General features: G+C 42.2%; 1 protein-coding gene and 1 pseudogene across 2 annotated transcripts; both read left to right on the top strand.

The window, feature by feature from the left end:
- Window positions 1–73: 73 nt before the first annotated feature.
- LOC146178999 (ethylmalonyl-CoA decarboxylase-like) lies at window positions 74–12,341 on the top strand. Its single transcript, XM_084578695.1, has 5 exons — window positions 74–415; window positions 751–990; window positions 4,460–4,533; window positions 9,187–9,411; window positions 12,025–12,341. The coding sequence occupies exons 1-5, from the start codon at window positions 217–219 to the stop codon at window positions 12,157–12,159; spliced, it is 873 nt and encodes a 290-aa protein (XP_084434821.1). The 5' UTR covers window positions 74–216; the 3' UTR covers window positions 12,160–12,341.
- Window positions 12,342–12,756: 415 nt separating this feature from the next.
- On the top strand, window positions 12,757–24,840 carry LOC146178998 (ethylmalonyl-CoA decarboxylase-like; annotated as a pseudogene). Its single transcript, XR_014700676.1, has 4 exons — window positions 12,757–13,353; window positions 13,775–13,961; window positions 18,462–18,646; window positions 21,120–24,840. The product of XR_014700676.1 is annotated as an ethylmalonyl-CoA decarboxylase-like (transcript).
- The last annotated feature ends 1,048 nt before the right edge of the window (window positions 24,841–25,888 follow it).

The raw sequence follows: 25,888 nt of genomic DNA, 5'->3' as shown, positions 1-25,888 counted from the left end.
CTCTAAACCTGGCGACGTTTCGTACGATTTTTATTTCTCAAAGCAAATACTCCGCCACTTTCCGGCAGTCGCAGCGGTCGGCGGCATCAGTCGAGTGTCGACTGCTAGTTCGAGCGCAGCTTCCTCCATGTTCGAGCGTGTGTTGCACGCGTTTCGCATATTTTAGCGACTACAGGCGAAGCTTTCAAAGGACTGCTCGATGAAACATTTGACACCATGAAGCACGCTCGTTTACTGTTTTCTCGGCTACGCATCAGAAATGCGTCCGGTGTTAGGCGCTTTACGACTCTTTCGGACGAGCTGCGAGCCAAGTTTTCAGCGTTCAAGGGCGGAACTGTCGAGCTGATAAAGGATGACCACACAGGCATTGCTGAGGTGCACTTCAGTAACCCTCTGAAGCGAAACTCCTTCAGCGGTACGCAGCGCGGTTTGTTTACATATGTCGGTGAAACACTGTTCAGCGTGTTACATTTCGACTATGTACGCGTGCTGATGTAGTTACGTGGTATACTTGATGGTCTGTGTTCGCTTTCTGTTCTAGAGTTCACTATTCTTGCTGTGCTGTGTCAGTTCCTAGCGTAAATGCACGTTGCATGACACATATATAGTACCTCTGTGATCGCCTTCGCGACCTAGACTCGTGTTTGCGAGTCGGAAATTAACGCGGCCTCATATCATGTCGAAGAATTGTCACAGGCGGAATATAATCGATCGAGTACAGCACATCCATGATGTACTTTTCCGCCTCAGGCGACATGATGATCCAGCTTCACGATATCGTCGCCGAGTTGCACTCTTGGAAGGAAGGCAAGGGTCTGGTGTTTCACAGCGGTGATGGTGTATTTTGTTCCGGCGGAGACCTGGACATGATGAAGGCGTTGAACACTCCAGAGCTGGGAGCACAGATGGGAGGAATCATGCATTCAGCCCTCATGGGCCTTCGAGACCTGCCTCTTATCAGCGTGGCCTTGATACAGGGCAGGGCTTTAGGTATGTTCAATTTTTTGGACCATAATTAACTTGGTTATGGCTCAATGTTCATAACAGTTGGTGATCTCATCTGCATTCTCATCCTCATGAGAATGCCAGGATACAATTATGATGTCGGTTTACAAAGCAGCTAGAACGCTTTTGTAGTACGTGCTCTGACTGCACTGGGGATGTATGCATGGCTCACCATATATCACAGTATATATTACTTATTACAATCCACATATACAAGTCCTTGTATGTATGTGTACTTGTCTGTTCTATTTAGCCATGTGTCCATTATGCCTTGGTGCAACTATGGTGAACCTGCTCACTTCAAGGTCACAGATTTAGCAAAGGCTGAGGAAAGGCTTTGGTGAAGAGTTTGGTTAAGTGTATATATATATATATATATATATATATATATATATATATATATATATATATATATATTATATGTGAACAGTAAGAAGAAACAAGCAATACACAATCAGCCTCCTATTATAGCAGCTGTAGAAGATCTTTTCCTGCAATAAGTTGCATCAATTTCATATGTCATAGCTTGGCTTTCTGGATAAAGACGGTGTCATTCACGGGGCTTCAGCTCAGAAAGGACACAAGAATGGCGAGAGTACTTTCTCTTAGTGCATATAGGTGCTTTGCACATGACAATGGCGAATGACATGCCACATATGTATCACCGAGCTTCTGATGTTGTAGGCAGTGATAACTGGACAACGCAAGAAACTTAGGGGTCACTGCAGAAACTGCATTGGGAGAATGCAAAAGCATTAGCGCTGCCTCGACGTTGCTGACTCCTAATCAATGACTTTCTGCATCTACTTGCCCACTCCATTAAGATCTGACTGCCACTTTTGACCTCCGATATTACCATTTGATGATGTGTAATTCTTCAGAGTCAAACATCGGTATGTTGCGACACTAAGGGCACAGCTTGACGCAGCCTTCTGATTGGCTGGCTGTATGACGCCATCAAACCACTTGCATCGCTTGTAGTGACGTCATAAACTTATGATGTCTTATGACTTATAGCAGTATCTCAGTGACGTGGCAGTATCTTAGTGATGTCATCAAGCCACTAACGTCAACCTATACTCAGGAGGAGTTTTTTAAAACCTTTGTTCATTTTACCCTTTTTGTTTTTTGTTACTTACTGCCGCTACTGTTGCTTCCATCAGTGCCCTACAGCGCCCTTACACTAGACAAGAAGAATTACTAAACCGTGCTCATGAGTGCAGCATAGAGCAGTGGTCAGCGCACTCGGCTGAGAGTCATAGGGATGGTAGATCAACTCCTGGTGGTGACGCAATTTTGTTTCTTTAAGAATAATGCAAAGAACATTTTCCGGTCGCAGTTTCTGGTCATATGAAGCATGAGGGAAGGTGAAGTCACAAAGGGACCAATTTCTGGCGACACATTTTGCAGACACATTTAGCATCAAAATAGACTAGTAAGGCTTTTATCTTAATAACCAGACTTCCACTATGCTTTGTGACCCCTCAGCATGTGTGACACCATGTGTAGATATATATCGTTCTTGCTGTACATAATCTTGCTGGATTTTGTGGGAATAGTTTGAGGCGCAGTATCAGCATTGCTGTCACTTTTGTCTACACTTAGAAGAAGATGGAATGCTTGGAAAAGTGAGTGTCAGTTGAAAGATGGTTATATGCGGGCAAAACAATTGACGGTCTAATCCGTGTGATGCCTAGATTGTTTTACTGCAGAAATGCATGCGTGCTGGCCAATGTTCTGTTGCCATAAAAAAAGTACATATCGTGAGGAAACTTAGTTTTAATCATGTATGTGCTCCTGTGCTGCCATACAGAACAGCTAGTAGCGGCATGTGATAACTGATGTAACACACATAGTTCATGCTGGCTACATTGACGTGTCATACAAAGAAGTAATTAATAAAAGATGCACTTCTAGTAGTGGTTTGAAATGGGTGGTTAACAATAAACATAGCTCATAGCGTCTTAGCAACAATGGCGGCAGTTGATGGGTGGGACATGCAGAAGGAAAAAAATGGTCGTTCAAGCACGAGAACCTGATGAGCGGAGTATACGACTACTTTTTTTTGGACAAGTGGCACCATCTGGTGCCGTTAACATGATTCAAACAAAACTGCAGTGTACGTTGGCTGCTCCAGATGGTGCCATTGGTACTGCAGTGGCAATCTTAACAATCCTGTACCTTTGCAATATCATTATTGGAGGTAGTAAATTAAAAAGACTGTTCACAGTTAGTACTTCTTCACCTGACGTTATTTTTAAAGTAACACATACTACAACAACACGAGAATTTCTGAAAATCCTTTGATAGTAACCTTACCATGTCGGGATGTCCATCTGCCTTGGTGGATGGAAGCAACAGACATTGGGAGCTGAAAACGTACTATTAAATGCATTTTTGCATTAATATAGAGTAGGCTCTAGCTGCATACATATAGAAATATGTCTCTGTGAAACTATTTGCCCCAGCAAGTTATAAAATTAATATACCTGGAGAGCTGTGCTCACATTTGCAGTACCATGTACTATTACGATTGCAGGTCAGTTTTTGTATAGATTTAAGTCCTTCAGATGCCACCTGTGATTTTATTACAGCATTAGCAGTGGTCGTCTTTCAATTAAAAAGGCAATGTGTGGGTGGGCGGTTGGGTAGGTGGGTAGGCTGAGACATCTTTCAGCACTTACTAGTAAAAATACATCTCCCACCTACAAGCCTCCACTCGCCAACCACCCATGCAGCACCAAAGGAAAAAAATGATGGCAAAACCGAATTCCATGCTGCTAGGGAAAGGCAATCAGTGTAGAGGAAAAATGTACAGCCAATACTGCAAAACTCATATTTGTCGCGTCGCATATCATGTGATCGTCTAAGGTTTTTTATTCTACTTTTTTGACTCATACAGTTGGTGTGGGCTGCAAGGAAGCCAGTTAAAGGTTAGTTTTGCAACACAAAATACCAGCTGTTAACATCATACTGATATATGTACAAAGTTGTGCACAGATGAGCTTTTCAGATATCATAGGACCAAGTGTTCTTTCTTTTTAAACTATGTTACGAGCTTGAAATAAAATTATATTAGATACTTCAAGTGACAAAATCTTTCTACATGGCTATGTCTGTACACTTCCAAGCTCGTCATTTCTTGAAACACTATTGAATGGAAGATGTAGCATATTCTTCGAAAAAGCTGCAAGTTCACTATAGGCTAAGCTACTTCTCTTTCCTTTTAATCATAGCTTGTACTTTGTAGACTATTGCAGTCTAATATTCTATTGCATTCTACTATAGGGTAGGGTTTGGTGAACTAGCCAAAAAAACTGTGAAAGCATGGAAGATTTTCTATGGGGTGCATGATTTTTAGTGTTTTATCGGCCCTGTGTTTAACCTGGTGCCATCTTTGCACACAAACATGAATAACCGTGGCAAATAAGTCTAGAATAAATTTCTTCTTCAGGTGGAGGAGCTGAACTGACAACAGCCTGTGACTTTCGTGTTATGGTGCCTGGAGCTGAAATCCAGTTTGTCCAGGTGTGTGTTTGGGCCGGGCACTGGAAGCATGTTTTTACTACCAGTTTCTTTAACTCGCTGCCATCAACCTTGACAGATCGGAGTGCGGACTGTAAATAAGGACACATTTCATATGCAGACATGAAAGAATTGTTTAGCAATCGTTTTTTTTTTTTTTTTTTACAGGATGTATTTAGATTGGTCAAGTTGAATTGAAATGAGTTACATTTAAGCAGGCTAGGTTAAAAAAGTTCAGTTAACTCATCTTCACCCGTCATTATGTTTATTTGCATCAGGTTTATGAAAGCCAATCGACACAATAAACTGCAGTTGCCATAGCCGAAGCTGCAAGTGTGGTTGACTATGAGTGAACTCAGGAACTGGCTAAGTTTTATTTGTGTTTTTTCATGCTGAAATAGCAGTGAAGTATACCTTGATGGAATACTCCAGAACGGTTTCAACCACTCAAAAAATGTTATCCTTAGTACATGCACATTTTAAGTGTTTTATCTCGCCAACGCCTGTCGTTGCCGCTGCTGCACATTGCACAGAGCAATGGGACTCAGTGACAGAGAGGCGCGTTTTCAGCATTGCTTTGTTAATGCCGCCGCCACCTCGTCGTTCAGTCAGGGGAAGTAGTTACACTATACTCAGTTTCTAACACTAAACAGCATGAAGCACGATAAAACATTGATGAAATTTTTTGTAACGCATTGCATTTTAAAAAAAACAGAAAGGTCACAGCACAGTGCAGTTGCAATGTAGACTTGCATTGCAAGCAGTGACTTTCTCCAGCTCCTTTCGAACGTTAACTATACCTAGCCAACTAGCCTTTTTTTTTTTACTGCTTTTACTGAATTGTCCCGATGCGCTCATATATGCATGGATCAGGCGAAATGAGCGTCTGCAGGTTCTTCGATCAAACCTACTAGGAAAACAAACTTCGCTCGCAAAAAAAAAAAAGCCATGATGGAAGTTGAGTACCCCAAAGCCTTCTGCGATTGGCTGCCTAGCGAGCTGCTTCCAGGCGCCATGTGAAATTTTCTAAAAACTCTGAACCTGAGCGCAGCGACGAGTGGCAATGCTTCAGCAGCCCTCAGCCCACCACGCGGCATGTCGTCGCAAATTGTTACCTCATGCAGTTAGCGCTTTATATTGTGCCTTTTTAACTGTATTTAATTAATGGGGGACAAAGGTAGGGCCATCCATTCGTCCCCCAAGCCAGAAACATACTTTATAAGAAAAAACTGCAATGAATCCCGTCCCCCCGTCCCCCCCTTTTTTTTTTTTTCATGAATAAAGGTCCAAGAAATACATAGTCCAAACAATGACACTGGTCCCCCCATCTGCCTCTCCAGAAGTGACCTATAAATCTGTCCCTGAATTTGTTTACATGTCCTATTCGTCAGTGGGCCCAGCTTAAACCAGCTATCACAGTTCATACTACCAAGTTTGACTACTTCACCTTTTAAGCTGTTAGCATCTCGTGAACACTAGACCAGCCAAAAGTTAATGTGACAAAATGCATGAAATTTAAATGTTAGCAGTATCAAAAGGTTACGGCATAAATCAGAACAGTAACACCCAGTGACTCAAGAAACAATTTTGAGGACACTTCAGCTCTACTCTTAAGGGCTTTGCACAGCAGTGTTAATGGCTCCCATCTGCGGATTTGTTTGCATGCATGCACCTTTCTACTTCCCCTAATCTAATACCATCCCTTTATTATCTCACATATACACACACACATACATGGATCCAAGGTTCCCACAGGGGTCAATTCCCATCTCAAATGAGCTCCCATATGGTGTCACACAACCTGACGAGTGAACAGTGCCCAGCCATGTCACCTGCCAACTCCACCTGTTAGAGGCATGCTCATAATTTTTCATTCACTATGCCAGTGTCAGATTTCTTGGAGAATAGGGCCTTTAACGATGCCGTGTTAACAGTGAAGGTTGTTGTGTAAGGGGCAAAAAAATACTGCAGTTAATTCCATATCTGTAGCAATCCCACAGTGCAGTCAATAGTTCGACAATGAGGTGTGCACGTAAGGGAGAAAGCAACCATATCATTGACGTTGAGTAGCAGAGGTGGTCTAGTTCCTTCTTTTAGCACCAGGTGTCATTGTGCAAGCCACTATACACAAGGTAGCAGAATACAAAGCAGTTTAGAACTGACCAATCTAAACTGGAAAAAAGGCAGAAAAAATATTTCTAAAAACACATCTACAGGAATAGATGGAATTCCGATCAAGCTGATTAATGAACTCGGTCCAAAAAGTAAGGAAACGTTGTTAAAAGCTCTGGAAACAGTAATAACGAATAAGCAAATTCCGGACAGCTGGCAGCAGAGTAAAATGAATTCGATTTATAAAGGGAAAGGAGACAGGATGCACATAAAATCCTACAGGCCGATTACCATAACATCTGTTATGTACAGGTTAGCCATGCAGGTGGTGAAATTAAAGGTGCAAGCATGGGTTGAAAGTAACAAGATACTCGGAGAACTTCAGAACGGCTTTAGAAATGATAGGCGCTTAGATGATAGCCTGTTCGTGCTTACCCAATGCATCGAAATATCTAGAGTGGAAAATAGACCTTTGTATTTGGCCTTCCTGGACATAAACGGGGCGTACGACAACGTAAGCAGGGAACTCCTGTGGAACATATTAAAAGAAGAAGGTATCGGTTATGAGATAATAGAGTTCCTACAGGAAATATACCGGGATAACAAAGTAGAAATTACGTGGGAAGGGATAAGAAGTACAGAGGATGTCAAAGTATGCAAAGGATTAAGACAAGGCTGTCCTCTATCACCTGTGCTGTCCATGCTTTATATGATAAACCTGGAACGGAGGATACAAGACAGTAACCTAGGTTTTAACCTGTCATACAGATTAGGTGGAAAGGCGGTAGAGCAGCGCCTCCTTGGTTTGATGTATGCAGACGATATTGTGCTGCTAGCTGAGAGTCTGGAAGAATTGCAAACTCTAGTTAAATATTGCGGAGACGAAGGGAACGCTCTAGGCTTCAGTTTCAGCGCAGTTAAGTCGGGTCTGATGATTTTCAACGGCTCAACTGATCAGGGTCTTAAAATACAAGGCCTTGAAATACCTAGAGTAGCAGAATATAAATATCTGGGGGTATGGGTAAACGAAGGATTGGCATACATTGGAAAGCATGAGCAATCACTTAAGGCCAAAGGGCGAAGGAATGCCGGGATAATGAAGCATAAGGCATTGTGGGGATACAATAGGTATGAGGTTTTGAGGGGTATTTGGAAAGGAATTATGGTGCCCGGACTTACTTTCGGAAATGCGGTTTTGTGCGTAAAATCAGAGGTACAGTCGACATTAGAAACAAATCAGAGATCCGTTGGACGATTAGCACTAGGTGCCCACGACAAAACCACAAATGAGGCGGTACAGGGAGATATGGGCTGGGCATCTTTCGAAGTGCGGGAAGCTCAGAGTAAAATATTATATGAGGAACGCCTGAGGAAATTGGACAGTAACAGATGGGCAGCTAAAGTATTTAAATACCTGCACCTAAAAAGCGTTGACTCGCAATGGAGGAAAAGAACTAGGAAACTAACTAGTAAGTATGCTAGTAACAAGGACGGAGAAATAAAGAGCATTAAGCAACAGGTGAAAAACACAGAAGGTAAAAATTGGATAAATTCGATGGAAAAGAAACAGAGTGCGGAATTATACCGAAAGTGGAAAATGCAGATCAGGAAGGAAAATTTTTTTGATAACTCAAGAGGCAGTGCCCTACTTTTTGAAGCTAGATCAGGGTGCCTTAGAACACGCAGCTACAAAAAGAAGTTTAACAATGGAGATGACGCATGTGCTGTATGTGGAAACTCCAGTGAAACAATTGACCACATTATACTCGAATGCAATGGTATCCATCCGGAAGTTGATGCAGGCGCAATCACTGTTCCTGAAGCTCTGGGGTTTAGAGATAACAGTGGCCGGGTGAATAAACCGGCGGTGGAAACTAGCAAAAAACGACTGGAATATTGGTGGCTTAAAAGCAGAGAAGTGACATAATGTTAGTAATGTAGGAACAAAATTTAATAAATAGAATGATGGTTTAGGTAACCATTCTAAATCAATAATTAAGATATAGGGAGAAAAATGAGCATGATAGCTACTGCTACCACCCCGTTTCAAAGGGGACGCTCCTATATTCCATCCATCCATCCATAGAGTATTCTTTGTTCATGCTTTCACTTCATGTCCTTGAGGTACTAGGTTAAAGAGCTAGCTCTTTATCTTTACCTTTTTTTAAGTGAAAGCCTCTCTAGGCTCATGGGCTGTGGTAATGTCTACAGGAAATGTTCATGGAAACTGACAGTTAAGATAAAATCTATCTCTAACAGAAATCGAACCACTATCGCTCCGATCCCCAGTCAAGCAGTGACAATAATAGTGATAATAGTAGTGATGACAATGACGGTGCATTTAATTGATAATGATAACAGTAATGTAGTGATGATGATGGTGGTGATAGCAGGGATGACAGTGCCGATGCAGTTAGCGAAAATAGTCCTGTAAAATGGCTTTTGCCATTTCCGCTCTTAAGCAAACTTAAGTGCAGTCCTGCAATTTAACTTTTTACATTTTGCCACTGCATGTCTGACAGCTAGCTTTCACCTCTCTTTCAGATACGGATGGGCCTTGTCCCAGGTTGGGGAGGAACGACGCGCTTGGTGAGGCATCTGGGAGCCTCAGAAGCTCTCAAGCTTCTGTCCTCAGGCCGCAAAGTTGGCGCAGAGGAGGCTCTGGAATTGGGCCTGATCGATGACATCTTGCGCTCTTATGAGAGCCCCCTGCTGGAAGCCAAAAAGTGGCTGGGACAGTACACTGCTGGTGATGCACATGTAGTGCGGGTAGGTTCATTGGTTGCTGATGCATGCAGGCTGACGGCACTTGAAGGGACTGACAACTGACCGAAAAAAGTCACAAGACGGCAAATTATAATCATAAACTCTCATTTCTTTGATATTACAGAACTTGATTCTTACAATATGAGACATGATCCTTTAATTTTCACCCTTACAACTGACTAAAACAAGTCACGAGACATCTCGGGACTTTTTTCGGACAATTGTCAGGGTGAAAATTAAAAGATCATGTCTCATATTTTAAGAATCGAGATCGGTAATATCAAAGAAATGAGAGCTTACGATTATTATTTACCATTTAATGAAACTTGAAAGAAGCTGAGTAACGTCTTGCAGTCAAACCTTGCTGTTGTTCGCGTATCCTGCCATGCAGCCATGTCCTAATAAAATAGTGTGTACATACACATGTAGGCATGCGTGTGGGAGGGAGGGGGTGCAATACTTTTTATTTTGTGTCAGAACGGTTCATTTTATATTTTATTTTCTCTCAATCAAGTGCACCCTAGACAAAAAGCAACAATCCTTCCACATTGATGATGAAGCTGTTTGAGATTTTGTTACTAGACGACGCCACAGTATTTTGCGCATTTCTCAGTTGAAGCCTTACTCTGGTCGCCTACAGCTATCACCAAGGAGTTGTGCATGTTACTGTGCCGTCACAACTTCGGCTGGGGGCACTTGTGGTATGCCATACCGAAGCTGTCTAATTTGTCTGGCAGCTTCAGCTGCATCGGTTTCTGGTTCTCCTTTTGCCAATGTGCAGACATAAGTTCATTCTTTTTACACCACATAGCGAATGCAGCATGCTGTACCCAATGCGGGACCGAATCCCAGCCACAGCAGCCGCTTTTCGATGGAAACGAAAAGCAAGGCACCTGTGTGCTATGTGCATTGTCAATGTACGTTGAAGAACCCCAGGTGGTCGACATTTCCGGAGCCCTTCACTACGGTGTTTCTCATAGCCTGAGTCACTTTGGTATGTTAAACCAAACCATTCCAAACTGAATGCAGCATAAGTAATGTTTCGCGAAAAAGTGAGTGGGGTAGCACGTCATTCGCCATTCTTGTCCACATATTTTGCTACAGGCAACAACATCAGCTTTTTTTTTTTTTTTTTTTCACAACTTAAGCATAAAAATTAGCAAAATAGTAATTATTTCCATGATTCTTCAGGTGTTTATTTCATAAATTATAGCATTTCATGTACAAAATTTACATGTCACTGCAAAAAGAAAATAATAATTGGTGGTACAACTAGCTGTTCTCCGTAAGACTAAAAAAATGTCTCATTAAGAAAGACAATTTGCTTATGTGAAAAAAAATTGAAACTAGATCATACCTTCTCAGTATCTCATTCTCACTTCGGTATTCCATTCACTGGAGGCGGAGGGTTAAATGCCTTGTGCCGGCAGGTGCCCATCGGTTTCTGTTGGGCATCAGCTTTTCCTCTGGCCCTCTGCTTTACTTCCTACGCAGGGGTGACACACTCAGAAAGTGGGCTTTTTGACCACACATAGTGAATACTGGTACACTTTGTGTTGTCATCATGAACGCTATGATTTTATGGCATTAGTTCCTGTACTATAACCTTAATGTGGTAGACGTGCACAGCTGCTTTTTCTTTTTTTTTTTGGGTGACGATGTGGGAGAAGGCATATGAAATATATATACAGACCCATCATGACCTTCTTTCTTCTCTCCTTCCCCTTCCCCAGTGCAGAGTAGCAGGCCAGATTTGAATTATTCGGGCCAACCTCTCTGCCTTTTCCTTTCAATAAATCCATCTATCTATCTATTTTCTTTTTTTTTTATGTCATCTTCCACATATATTGCTTAGTAGCATGAAACGGATATTGAAAATTTAAATTCACTCCCTTTGAGTAGTACTCCTGTAGGAATCATGAGCTACTTTGTTTTGTTTGCCAACTTTTTTCTTTGAGGTTGTGAATTACTGAATGACAAAATAATAATAATAATTGGTGTCTGTCACACTTGTTCTGTGGACACCTGAACTGTGCTTTATGAGAAGAGAGCAAGGTGAGAGTGAAAGTGGAAAGAAAGAAAGAGGAGCCGTAGTGGAGGGCCGTGGAGCAATTTCGACCACCTGGGGATCTTTAACGTGTACTGACATCGCACAGCACACGGACACCTCTCCGTTTTGATGGAAGCGAAAGGCAGCCGCCAGTAGCCGGGATCAAACCCGGGTAGTGCAACTCAGTAGCTGGGCATCTTAACCGCTGCACCACCACGGTGGGGCACCTTTCTTTGTTTTTGTTTTTTGCTGAAAAGAAAACAACATTGAACAGGGTGTTTATTTGTCCCCATGACCTGTCTTCACCTGTCAGCATGCTTGCTTCCATCCTTCCTATAGCACACAATTGTCCCAGCACTTACAGTCAGTCATGCACATTCAACAGAGTTTTTGATGCATTTTTGAACTTGTTCTGCTCATTTGTGAGAGCTGTCAAATGATAAATGGTGAGTATTGTGCTTGTTGATGCCACAAAAAAGCCTGCAGAGCAACATTCTTGACATTCGTTGGACATTTCGTGTGCGAGAAATAACAATCTACCTTTTCTTGTCACTTGACTTTTGCAGACCCTCAAGGAAACAGTTGTCAAGGCTAGGGAGCTCTCCACGATCGACAGCCTGCATGAAGAGTTGCGACTCTTCTCCACCGTATGGAGTGGGCCAGCCAATAGAGAAGCTCTGAAGCGAAATATAAAGCATTGAGATGGGTGTTTTCATATACAGCAGTGCATCTTTTAGCCTGGAACGGATTCTGCGTTAAGGAGGACAAAATAAGTTTCTGCTTCCACCCAAACCATGTACACTACCTAATAGCATGCCCTTGGAGAAAACAGTTGTTAGTGCAGCAAATGGTTTTATCAAATAAATTCTGTGCTGCTTTTGCATTTCTCTTCACTGGCTGTCATTTTGTAGGGTATGTACTCCATTTGTGATGGGCTATTGTAAAATAAAAGCATATAGCAGGACCTGCTAGCTGTGTAGTCGTTATTCACTACAGGTGGCAATTATGTGTATGCTAGTGTGCAATATGCAGTTTGCACAAGCTGCGGGGAGCTCTAGCGGTTGTGGAGATCTCGTGCGCGCGCGCAGTAAGTACAGGTGCGGACATGGGTAAACGGAGCAAGCTTTTCCGTTAAAATTACAATCACGCCTTCTTTATAATAAAGAAATATGTCATTTGTCCTAGTGAAAGCGCACTGGTGTCTACTACCGGTATGCATATGCCATATAGAAAACGTGTGAAAAATTTTAGAAGGAGATAGCGTGATACTTTTGTCCGCACACGTACGCGAGTAGTACAGTGTACACGTGCGTGAACTGCACACTCGGTCGGGGCATAAAAAAAAAAAATTCCTCGAGCAAGCGATGCCGATGGTCAGAATCCATGTTGACAGGCAGTTCATTATCTCGTTTCTTGCTGTCGACAAGTTAAAAAAAAAAGAAAAAGAAAAAAAAAACGCTCTCGGTGCTCTCGATGTGGCAACGTGCACGGTGCAACCAGCCGGCGCGATGGTATGAGCATGTACATGCTCAGTGCTTTTTAGAATCGTTCTACATTCCCGTAGTGCTAGTGCCTACTGGGGGCCACCTGTGCGAGCAAAACGACCGAGTCCCGCCAACTGCAATCTGCAAATGCATGTCGCCGTGCACGTCACATATGACATTGTAGTGGAGAGAGCCGCGCGGGAGTTGCGGTTGTAGGACGGCAGCAGCGGTAGCAGTGTGGCGCAGATTCCAAACGGAGAAAGTTGGACAATATGCCCGTTATCAGCGAAGAATTTTGCCTCAAATTGAAAACTCTGAAGTCTAACGGCACGATCGAACTCGTCGAAGACGTCGGTGCTGGCATCGCGTGCCTGAAAATTAATGACCCTGCGAAGAGGAACTGCATCTCCGGTAAGTGCGGGCGCCGAAAACAAGTCGCTTGCGGCATCAGAAACGTAGATGTGCTAGTGAACGTCCTTATCCATAGAGCGGTGCTTTATGTTCTCTTGCATGTCTGATTTTTGAAGAATTTCGCGTGCCTCGTTTGGCATAGGCTGTGCACAGTAAACGAGTCGATTTGGTGTGGGCGCGAACCTGTTGTGCAAGGTTGTTGCTCTGGGAACTGTTTCGGGCGTTTCTTCTTTGTTTGCATCCAGCGGCGAGCCTAAATTAAGACAGTTTTCCTCAACGTCTTTCCTCGGGAACGGCTTACCATCTAATTTCATGCGTGATCCAGTCTTTCAGCGGCATTTCGGTGGTGTGGTCTGCGTTGATTATTGTTGTGTCGGTCGGTTTTGACCTTTCTTTTATTTTGCTTGTTGTATAATCGCAGGTGAGATGATGGTGGACTTTGCCAATGCTGTCAAGAGGTTGGAGCGCTGGTCCCATGTAAAAGCAGTGCTCCTTTGCGGCGAAGGATCATTCTTCTGTTCGGGCGCAAATTTGGTCTCCATGAAAGCAATTTCAAGCCCCGAGGAAGGACGACAGATGTCGGCTCTCATGCAGAACACATTAACAAGGTGCTTTGAACTCGGTTCAGTCTGCCTGACTTCATAAAAGCAGGAAGGGGAGCTGAAGCTGCGCATACAGGACGACGGAGGGCGAGAGACCATCTCAACCGTCCTTGTTTGCACACTTTAACTTCCTGTGACTTAAACACGCAAGAATTTTTCTGAAACGTAAAAGCTGCGTGATCTGTATCTTTTTATGTGTGTGTGTATGTCAGCATTAGTTGAAATGAATATGTAGCAACTAGCAGACTTTAAGGGAGACTGAACACTAACACTGATTTTCATTACGATGGCACGTACACTTCTGCATGGAAATGCTATTACTGTTGCCTATTTATTTATTTATGTGCATAAATGTAGGTCAAATATTTAGGGGAATCCCCCAAGGCGGAGTATATTTGTAATAACGGAGTAATTACTCATAATTACTCATTGACACCCACCCAAGCGCAGCCATACGGCTACAAAGGAAAGCTGTTACAGAATTTTCTGTAACTATGAAATTTCTGTGAAAGCTGTATAGCTTTCCACCTAAGCGCAGTCATACGGCTACAAAGGAAAGCTGTTACAGAATTTTCTGTAACTATGAAATTTCTGTGAAAGCTGTATAGCTTTCCTTTGTAGCCGTATGGCTATGCTTGGGTGGAATATGTCAATGAATAATTACTTCCTTATTACAAATCTCCACCTTGGGGAATTCCTCTAAATATTTGACCAACACCATTCCCACTTCGAGTTATAGATTAATTCGCTCTCACCCTACCATTTGCTCTGCTAACCGTCCTGGTTAGCTCAGTTGCTAGAGCGACTGTCCCGAAAAAGAGGTGGTGTCGGGTTCGATGCCTGAACTAGGATGAATTTTTTTTTAACTACGAAGTTTCTGAGAAAGCTGTATAGCTTTCCTTTGTAGCTGTATGGCTGCGCTTGGGTGGATGTCAATGAGTAATTACTCCCTTATTGCATAAATGTACTGTAAACTGATCTCGGGCCCATGCAGAAGTGAGGAGAGTACAGAAAAGATACGAAAGTAGACATGCTAATTACGTAGGAAACATTCAACACAAAGCATATGATTTGCAACCACAACAACCGTGTGTGAAAGACAAAACAAACAAAGTGTCACATATATGTACTGCTGCCTGTAAAGACTGACATTAGCCCCGTGGAGTGTCAGCCGTTGGGTCTGAGACCGTGTTACACAGTTCTTCGTTAGGGGTGGTTACGCAGCTGCCCTACCAAGGCGCTAGATTCGGCAGCTATTCATGTGTGGTGCCAATATTGGTACATAACAACTGGGAAAAGTCGAAGTCCTTAATTTTATGAACAAGCATTTCTTTAGAATATTCGAAGCTATGCTTTTCGATAATTTGGTAAGAAATTGCAAATTACAATAATAAGTAATTACGTTAATGTGGATAGTTGGTTGCTGTTTAATTTGGTTGTAATTTATTTGCACTGAGTGCCTGCAAGGCTCTTTAAGTTAGTGCATTGGATTTAGTTTAAAGTGGCCATGATACAGGCAGTAGATTATTTTTAATCTGGATGCTAATTTGTACTGCAAGGGCATCTGCAAGTTTTTCTTCATGCTTCAAGCTGAGGTGCCAGAGCAGGGGTCCTCAAACTGGGTTCCGCTGAACCCAGGGGTTCTGCTAGCATCTTTAGTGGATTCCACAAGCTTCTAATGGAGTGCCACTTCAGCCACCAACGTTCGCCTGGTTCGTGAATGAGATGGAACACTGGTCTCGTGACTACTTTTCTTCATTTTTGTTTTGGATTTTAAAGGCCAGAGCATGAGTGAGAAGTAAGCTGATTGCCAAAAGCAATAAAACAGACAGATGATTATAAAGAGTGAACTAAACCAGGACGGCTCCATTCGCAAGCAATGCTGCCTGACTACAACAGCAGCGAAGAGGGAGGAGGGGGGGGGGATTTCTTTTGGCAGGAAAGTTTGAGAACCCCTGCACTAGAGCGATAGAACTTTCAAAGTGTTTTTTCAAACTTTATCATTGTCCTTTTGGTGTAGGCTCCAAATAAGATCTGTGTATGCCTGAAATGTGCTCTATATGCATCATTTTATTTTGGGAACAGGTGTTGCAGAACCTTCCTTTCTTATTTTGGCAGGTAGCATTTTTGTCTTCTGGTGCTATTATTCTTATTCTGTGTGCATTTTACTTGGTGCTAATATTGCTTGTGTGCATGCATATACGCATACCTACACACATCACTAAATCATGAAAAATATGCTGTAACATCCATCGTTTGCAATTTTAGTTGTACACAGCAGTAGTTCTTTACTCGTGCATATTAATTTTTTTTAAACGCTTACATCGCTGGAACCTAGCATTTATGCATATTATTGCAGGTGTATATCATCAGAATTGGAATGAGAGTGAAGTCATTAGAAAAATGCAAACCGAAGTTAATTGCTCAGGTTTTCAAATTGCTTATAGTACATAGTAAACTGAGCCAGTGTCATGTACAAGTAAACTTTCACTAAAAGTTGTCAGGTGTAATTTCATAGGAAAGCCCTGTTATTGACAAGAAATGCTTCACATCTATGGTCTGAATAGCCTGAACTGGGTAGGTGAAAAAAAAAAAAATCTTTAATGGGTCATATTCATTGGACTGATCATATGATCAGTCCGATGAATATGATCATATGAGTCATTATTAATGCCCATCCATTAGAAACGCTAGCGTTGTAGTTCTGCGTGTCAAGAAAATCCGTGTTCATTCGAGAGGGTCGTGGTGTCCTACAGAATTTGAAGTGATTAAAACATCAAATAAATTTTAATTATAAGGTCACATCATGACTCAGAATATCATTATGACATTTAAGAATATAAAGTAAATTAGCTGTACTGAAAAGAAAATTGGGGCAAATAGATGGAGATTGAACCTGTGGCTCTTTGATGGAGGCCCAGATCCGCCACGCCAAGGCCATTAGAGTACAGTAATTCAACTTAGTTATAACTTAGTTATTTCTTTAAAGGGAGGCCTTGTATGTCTTGCAGGAAAAGAAAAATTTAAATTTAAATATAAAAAGGGTTCATTTCTTCAAAGTGATATGCTAACAGGACTTCAGGCTGCTGAATTGACTCATTGACACTATTGTGTCATACCCTTAAGGTCGTGAAATGTTCTCTGAATTTTTAAATGTGCTGCCAGGTCATCATGTGGGGATGATGATATCATTCTGTACTATGTAATCTCTGCACATTAAGCCTTTAAATAATGCTTATGTTATACCAAACTCCTCGGCTTTGAATAGTGTTTAATCCATCTACACATGGCAGGAAAAACAAAGTAAGCGAGAAATTTGTGACCTTTTTCTGTCAGTGTTGAAGTGCATTGCATAAACTTGTTGAATGATTGCTTGATTGAATCAATACATGATTTTTGTTTTGCAAAGCAGCACTATATAGTCTGTGATCTCAATGGAGAAGGTGTGCAGCAAACAAGAAATAATGTACCCACAGCATAAGCTCTGACTACTGCCAACTGGGTTTTTTTCCAACTGCAATATGTAGCCGACAAAAACACAAAAAATGGGTGATTAATAAGCTTGCAGCATGGCTACAGCTGTGTAATGTGAAGTCGGCAACAGCTGTGTGGCACCTGTGTTTCACAATATACTGAGGCAAAGAATTTGAGAACAGTATGCGTGCATGTACACTTGTAGAGCACTCTTATTTAGTTTTCCACTACTACCGCAGTGGCACAGTATTTGGGTAACGAGCCGGGAACAGCTGCTTGACATAAATTTCAACAACTACCCCTTGACTGGACATTCCTCTATTCTCGTCATACCATCACCATTGCGTATTAATCTTTCTCCTCTCCGTTCGATCTTTTTTATTAATAAAAAGAAACACAATTCCACAGATATTTCAACAGATGTTGATGTTTGTCCAGCACTCAAAATGGGTGTTAATTGGCCTCGCGACTCAGTTCAAACTCCTGATGTTAATTAAACGACCCGGAGCCATACACTCTTTGGAGGTGGATGGCTGGGTGGCCTAGCTGGAAGTAGTGTCTTTGTCATTTCGACTCAACAGTCTACTCATGCCGGTCAGTATCGGTTTGTTCAGTGATTCTTCAGTTAGTTTTACTGAAATCGGAAGACACCTTGTTCATGCGTTGTTTATTATTAGCTGGTAGTCATAACTTTTATATGTAGCAAGTTAAACGCTTTTGTCGATGACTATGCTGCAAGTTGCTTCGCTTTTGAATTGACCGTTCATGTAGTACTTAAATTCATTTAAATGTTTTTCTGCTCTATGCAAGATGTATATTGTATAGTTCATGCATATATTCAAATTTGTCTTCTTCATTACATGACGGGAATACTGCTTTGAAAATGCTGCTTGTGCAAAATCACTTACCTGCAAAGGCTGCTGTGGTGCCCTGACTGCCCATGATTAAGCATCCAGTCTCTTCTTCCTTTTTTTTTTTTTCTCATTACACCTTTCACTTTAGTGACCCAGTACTGCCTTGCTTGCAATCCAGCTTCAACAACCTGCCCATGATCACCGCTGTCCTTATAGAGGGCCGTGCGATTGGTGGTGGTGCCGAACTGACAACCGCGGCTGACTTTCGAATCATGGCTCCTGACGCTGAAGTTCAGTTTGTCCATGCGCGCCTGGGGATCTCTTCTGCATGGGGTGGAATGAGCCGGCTGACACGCCTTGTCGGTGAGTATGCAAGACACTTTCCAGCACTTGACTAGTTTTGTACTCCGTTTTATACATTGTTGTCTATGCTGTCAAGCTAATGGCCTTATTTGCATTGACTACTTATGTAACCAAATTATAATAATTTAGTTGCAGTGAACAAAATTATAACAGTTGATTTGCCTTTAGGCACATTGCATAATACATTTGTTGTACTCATAAGCTTCATAAACACACACCCTTACTGCTGACACTCTCTTCAGTATTTAAGGCCATACAACACAGCATAATGAGCTTTGCCTTGTTTCCTTCATTCCATTTGCAGTATTTGTGATCGTCTAAAGAAATTAAATAAACGATTGCAGCTCTGGCAGTGAGGCCCTAATGCTAATTTTCTTGTTGTTTCAAACATTTTTTACCTTATCGTTCTTGCGATATCACACAGTGTTTGCACGAGCTGTTTCTTTCATTCTCCTAAGCATTCCAAAGTCGGCTGCTTTTTTTTAGGCTCTCAGCGTTTGAGTAAACTCCTATGACCAGTAATTGTTTTTGCCTGAGAGGAAGCAGAGGACAGCTCCATCCAATATGTGTTTCTTATAATAAAAATTTATTACTTTGCCCTTTGTTTCCATGTTGTTGTTTGCTCGGACAGCAAAAGATGCATTTATTATTATGTAGGAATCAGACTTAAAAGTGCAGCTTTTTTGTCCCTGCACGCAGTTCGAGTTTGTGATGTCAAGGCCAAAAACGACTCCTTGATCGCCATGTGAAAGTGAATGGCGTCGCAGCACAGGCTTGCAAGTCCACATAGAGAAAACTAAATTGATGATCGTGGCAGTTTCGGTGCAAAATCCATTGGTGGTGGTGATACACGTATTGAATTTTTTTTAGTTTTGGTTGGTTGGTTTGTGGGGTTTAACGTCCCAAAGCAACTCAGGCTATGAGAGACGCCGTAGTGGAGGACTCCGGAAATTTCGACCACCTGGGGTTCTTTAACGTGCACTGACATCGCACAGCACACGGGCGCCTTGCTTTTCGCCTCCATCGAAAAGCGGCCGCCGAGTTTTACCTTGCTGGTAAGAGCTGGTAAGGTAAGTAATAGCTAGCCTCTTTATATTAGGGCCATAGCCTCCTATATTTTCCATGCCTGGTCACTCTCTCCAGCACTGCCATTCAAGATTGTTGTTACAAGTCCAGGTTGCGAGCACCGCTTCGCGACACGTCAAAAACTAGGTTTTCTTCGCAATGAAGCGCATTTCTGCAATCCGGTGCCTGCATCTGCACAACCCCCGCTGCTTTAGCTGCTCATAGCTGTGCATGGCGCTCGCCGCTTGTGATTGTGCAGGACATGCGCTTTGTTGAGTACAAGCGCATCAGTAATTCATTCATCACGGCAACACCTAGTTTTGTCACCTGGTACAAAGCGGCACTTGCAGGTGAGACCTGCCACCTCCCACTCGGGGTACCTAACGCTTGGTGGAAAAAGCAGCGGAATATTCAGTTAATTTTCTACGCGCGATGTGGCTGCAAGGAGCAGCACCAGTATTTGATCAACCTTTTCTACAGTGGCTCTTGGCAAAAGCACTTAATTTCAATGCATATATCATGTTCGCTTGTTTTGTTAGACTCTTTCTGGGCATGGCACACGTCCCTTTATAGCCTGCCGCTCTGAATTCTTTCTTCCACTTAGCCATGGCTGCGGCTTCTCCCCAGTGAGCACATAATTATGCTCTTTCTGTAACCAAATGCGCAAAGTATTCAAAAGAGCAGATCAAGGTACTAATCTGCAGTTACAGTCCAAGAGAAGGCTTGAGTTGGTCTTGCACATCAGGATACCCCTGCCAGCTGAGTTGTCGTATTATGCAACCTGCAGGTGACATGCAGTTGGCACTAAACAGCTCTTGCCAGGGACGTAGCCAGGAGGGATGTTTTGGTGTTAGAACACATCCCGAACACATCCCGAATTGCTACATCCGCCGGCCCGTTTCCTTTTGGCCTTTTCATCACCCTGTTTTTTTTTTTCAAGTGGTGGCGGTAACACTCGCACAGAATATTTTTGACTCACCACTGTCTCTTACCAACCTACCTCTGCTCGAGCAGACAACACTAAATAAATGATTTGGACGGTAAAAAGCGGCACGAAGGCTCCTACTTGCTTAAAATTAGGCATTTAAATAATTAAAATGTGCATATTTCGATGTTGCAGTGTTTTATTGCTGACACAAGTCATGAAATTCAGCGTGAGAAGTCCAGCAAAGTCAGTGAAAACCATAGCCCACGAAAGCAATGTGGTGCCACTAGCAGCGCACACTTGTGTCACAGCAGGGGTGTACCGACAGAGCGCTTTGCTTTCTTCTGCCACGTTCTTGAGCGCAACGGTTGGCATCCTTTGATCTCGGCACCTATAACTTGGCTTGGATAATTTAGGAAGCTAGGACAGTAATCTGTTGGTGCAGGCCATCTTCTATCTCACCTTAAAACATTCATCATGCAGGCCCAACATTGGCATTAGACCTGTTCACATCGGGAAGGCCGATGTTGTCCAGCGAGGCACTGCGGGTTGGATATGTGAGCCATATCCTCAGCGGTCAAAGGGACTGCAAGGAAGAGGCTCTCGAGTGGCTCAAGGAGCGGGTGAAGTGGCCGGCTGAGATCGTAGCGAGCATTGAAGCTCGGCATGATGGCGGCCCGGACACTGCCCCTGCATGAAGCGTTGGAGCGGGAGAACGAACTTTTTGCCAGCGTGTGGGGTCGAGATGCGCACAACAGTGCCTTGAAAGAAAACATCAAGCACTGATGATTTGCTGCGCATTGAACTTGCTTTTGTGATTAGGGACCCACAGCACCACCATGGACTGAACCAAGAAAGCCACAGCTTGCAGAAGATTTGGACTTTTGCATTTTGAAGAGCTACCATTGGTGTTTGAGAACTCTATCGAATGGCGCTTCTGGGTGTATTTTTCGGAGCATTGTTTCTGAGGTTGATTTTTACGTAACAATCCTTCGTTATGTCTAGATTATTTACTTCTCGGGTAATAATGTCCATGTTTCCTATCACATTTCGATTCTGAAGTACTGCTCCTTGGCTGTTCTTTTTTTTTTTTTAATGTTTGTTCTTCAATAGTTATTCCTTAACACCCACTTTCTTCTCTGGGTTGTTTTATTAAGTAACATTCTTGGCAGTTTGTAGCTGCTGTTAGGCAACCATAAATAGGCATGTGGGGATGAAGAGACAGTTATCGCATTTTGTGGCTTGATCGCAACGATCTTAGAGATCCAGAAGAAATGTGTTGCGAAATTTTCAATTTCCACATATTGTCCACCTACCACACACAGAACCACCTGTCTGGTGATTTTGTGAATGCTCTTGGCCCTTTTTTTTTTAATTTTTTGTCAATGATTCATTATTTCATACTATGTGAAGGAACCTTAATGATCTTTGCTGACCTATATTCAATGGTTCCAGTGAAGTTTTCTTTTCTTTCCTTTTTTTTTTATAGTTGCTACCTCTCCTATCAAGGTGAGATTGGTTTAGAAAGCTTGTTTGTGACTGTAAAACCAAGGACTAGAGTGGGACAAAAGTATTGGCAATAAGCTTTGGTTCATTCATCACTTATGTTTTCATACATCTTGAAAGTGCATTATAGTAATTTCAATTTCAATTTATTTTCCCATGTACACATGGTGAGGGCCGAAGGAAATAAGCCAGAAATTGTGGCTTGACATGCCCCTTGGCCCCTACATTGCAAGCCCCTACAATGCATTGCAGTAACTAACTGCATCTTCTCTGGTAAACCTTGCTTAAGTAATAATGGTGCTCTGTCCTTAAAATGTCCTGTACTGGCTCGTTAAACTAGCACTGATTGTGGCAGTTTTTTCTAGATGAAAAACACAAGTAATACTAGTGACTACTTACTAGTGATATCATATGGGAGCCTTACCACTCTCTTTAGTTTGGCCATTATAACTTGTATAGTTAGAGCATAGAAACAGCATATATTTTGTGATGCAAGAGGTGTGCAGTTTCTGTGATAATTCACGAATCTTGTTCTTCTACACATTGTGAGTCAGTTCACTGTTGTTGGATTTCTATATTGAATTTTTGTCCTATTTTTGTGGACTTGTGGCATACAAATGCAAGTTAGCAGTTTTTGATGGCATACCCTCTATATCTGCATAGGTAGCTATACTTTCGAATAAGTTGAGTGCAGTTTATTGATATAACCATTTTATATGTTTATCATTGATGGAAATGCAGCCTATTTTTGTGCACATCCTGTTACTTAGTGCTAATTTAGTGATAGTAAGTTTTACGCTGATCGCTTTTCACTGTCTTATTTTGAAAAACAAACTTTTGTTCCTGTGACTTCCTAGTCTGTAGTCTTGATTTACTCAAAATCTGAGTGAACCCCTTTTATCTTAGCGAAGTCTAGTGTATCAAAATGTGTTCTATTTCCCATGCTTTTCTTTTTCTTTTTACAGGAAGGTAACGAAATTAGCCTCTCTGGGAGGTACTAATATTGAAATTATGCTTAATATTTGTATCGTTTCAGAGCATTATTTTCATCCTTCTATGCTAAAAAGATTGTCTTATGGGTATGAATGCAAAACTGCGTGGTTACCAGCATTTATCATGCCGTTGTTATATATATATACCTATAAGGGATGTGCGAATATTGAAATTTTCAAATATATATACGAGAGCACTACACCTGCACAGAAGTGTACACCCCACTGAAATATTCAGTATAAATTTTATATGGGATTCCGTATTCCACGTTTTTGTACAGGAAGCTTGTCTTTCATGAAACCAGGGAGACATGTCACATTGCTGCTGAATACAGTAAACTCTCATTGATTTGGCCTTCAAGGGACTAGAAAAAATGTCCTAATTAGTTGAACACTAGAATTATCGAACGGACCTGAAAAAAACTGCTGAAAATAACCGTTTGCATCATAGTAATTTTATCTGATGTACACCTGTGTAATGGGTGTCTGCATTAGAGATGAAATTGAAGAAGGATGTTTTCTCTTGATTTCGTCACTTGCTTCTCTTTGCGCACACTTCCGGGAAGGCCCTGTTCACAAAAGGGAAGATCCCGCTTCATGAAACAGCTCCGTTGCGTTTTGAGGATGCTTCACTGCACAGCCCAAGCGAATCGAGCATTACGGTGAAGCGCGTAGTGCGGGGATGCTTTGGTTAATTTTGGAAGTTTTCTGTGTATTTGGTAATTTTTTAATGTTCGGAAATTCCGAATGTCAGTTTCTCAATTGTGATTCGAATAACAAACATATTCGGTCCATTTTCGAAATTTCGAATACTCTCACACTTCTTATATTTATATCAGCACCACTGCCTGCTTTTAAACTTATTGTTCTAGATGGAAAATAGCGCGAAAAGGTACAGGAAGGACGGAAGGAAGACACGGACACGCGCTAGCGCTTGTCCGTGCCTTCCTTCCGTTTTTCGTGTACTTTTTCGCGCTATTTTCCATCATGAACCTTAACCAACTTGCCCAACTTTTGGCATTGCTTATTGTTCTAGGTGTTGTTTTAGAATTTTCCTGTTAGACTAGTCAATGCATTTTTGCTTTAGCATATTGTACAGTGGCAGAAGAAAATATTTTACATTGCTCTTATTGAGATAAAAATGTTGAGCTCTTGGAAGGTGCTCAAAAAAAGCATTGATTTTTTTTTTTTATGTACTCTTATCACCGGCAGTTGCAGTATTAGGAATGTTATCTTTCACTTAGATTACCGAACCTGCAAAACAGAGGAGGTCATCCCAACTGTGGCGGCTGCTTTTCAATGGATGTGAAAAGCATGGCATCCTTGTAATGTCAGTGCAAGTTATTTATAAGAACCCCAGGTGGTCGAAATTGCCGGATCCCTCCACTACGGCATCTCTAAGCTTGAGTAGCTTTGGGAGGTTACCAAATTGGACCATGGGCTAAATGATGGTTAATTAAGAGATTCCTTTGTGTTTTTAAAATAAATGGTGAGTGAAAAGTAGTGCATTAATATAGTTTTATTGAAATGCAAATGGCAAACTTTGCTGCTAATTATAATATCCTTAATGTCAAGTGCCTGGCATGCTTAAAGTTCTGTCATACTGTTATGTCACCTTTTGCCGTGAAAGCCTTTTTATAATATCTACAAAGTCGGGAAATTATATGTTTGGGGATTGTAGGATAAAATAAACTTTGTATTTTGTTGCTGCATACTCTGCATGTGTTTTTTGTTCTGTCATTTCTACAGGTACGCAATGTGGCATTTTTTAATCCTGAGCCCGTATTAAATGCAGCTCACACTGCATTCATTGAGATTTCGAATAGCAGTATACACATTTGTGTAGCGCCACGCGCATGGCATTTTTGCGTGATAAACTGGTCAGTTTACCAGTAGATCAAGGCAAGGATGACACACCCACAACTATATTTCGGTATACATGGTTTTTAATTAATGTGTAGATCAAGGCAAGGATGACACACCCACAACTATATTTCGGTATACATGGTTTTTAATTAATGTGCACTCAAAAGAACAAGGTGCCAGCCAAATATATAGAACAGCGTGCTAGCAGATGCTAATGGGGACAATGTAGGTGTATTCGGTGCAGGTGGTACTTGTACGGCGCTGGCCGGGTCACGCGATCTCTCTGAATTGATACAGCTGTCGAACTGCAACACGCAGGAATTAACTGCCATATATACTGCCATATATAGATGCAACTGCAGTCATAATTATACGCTTTGACGAAGTACGTATACCCCATGCAAGTTCTCGTACGCGTACACCTAAGACAGGCGCGCGTCGTACAAACCGTGTGCAAGGACTTGAGTGAGTCACCCAAGCCGTTTATTTATTTATTTTTTTCCCTTTTTTTTTTTTCTGTTCCTTTCTATATACATGCATAGCGCGCCACGCTGGTAACGCTGTTGCGTTGGTTGCGTGCGGTGCGACGGTAGTGGAGAGGAGGTGTGCCCTCCGCGCGATGACGGACATGCCGAGACAGCCTTCATGGACCTCACTCAAGGCAACGCAGCTAATTAAGGAACGGCCGGCGCCGTACCATTGACGGGATTCAGCTGCCTTTTCCGGCACTGCCCTCCGTCCGCGACCGGCTATTATGTCGGCAAACGGCTTTTGTGTTGCTTATTCTGTACTTGGCCGCGTCCCGTGTCCACCCGACCCATTTTCGCTTCGAGGCCGCCCTCCCTTCCCCCTTCTCTGGCCGCTTGCCTCTTTCCCTCTTTCTGTTCC

Source organism: Amblyomma maculatum, chromosome 9 (assembly GCF_055883805.1).
Source record: "Amblyomma maculatum isolate TAMU_Amacu chromosome 9, ASM5588380v1, whole genome shotgun sequence".
NCBI classification, from domain to species: domain Eukaryota; kingdom Metazoa; phylum Arthropoda; class Arachnida; order Ixodida; family Ixodidae; genus Amblyomma; species Amblyomma maculatum.
This window is presented reverse-complemented; position numbering and strand designations above follow the sequence as displayed.

Coding starts and splice junctions, on each gene's coding strand:
- LOC146178999 (XM_084578695.1), top strand. CDS start 217: ATGAAGCACGCTCGTTTACTGTTTTCTCGGCTACGCATCAGAAATGCG. Junction 4,534..9,186: donor CTGAAATCCAGTTTGTCCAG/GTGTGTGTTTGG, acceptor CCTCTCTTTCAG/ATACGGATGGGCCTTGTCCC. Junction 9,412..12,024: donor GTGATGCACATGTAGTGCGG/GTAGGTTCATTG, acceptor TGACTTTTGCAG/ACCCTCAAGGAAACAGTTGT.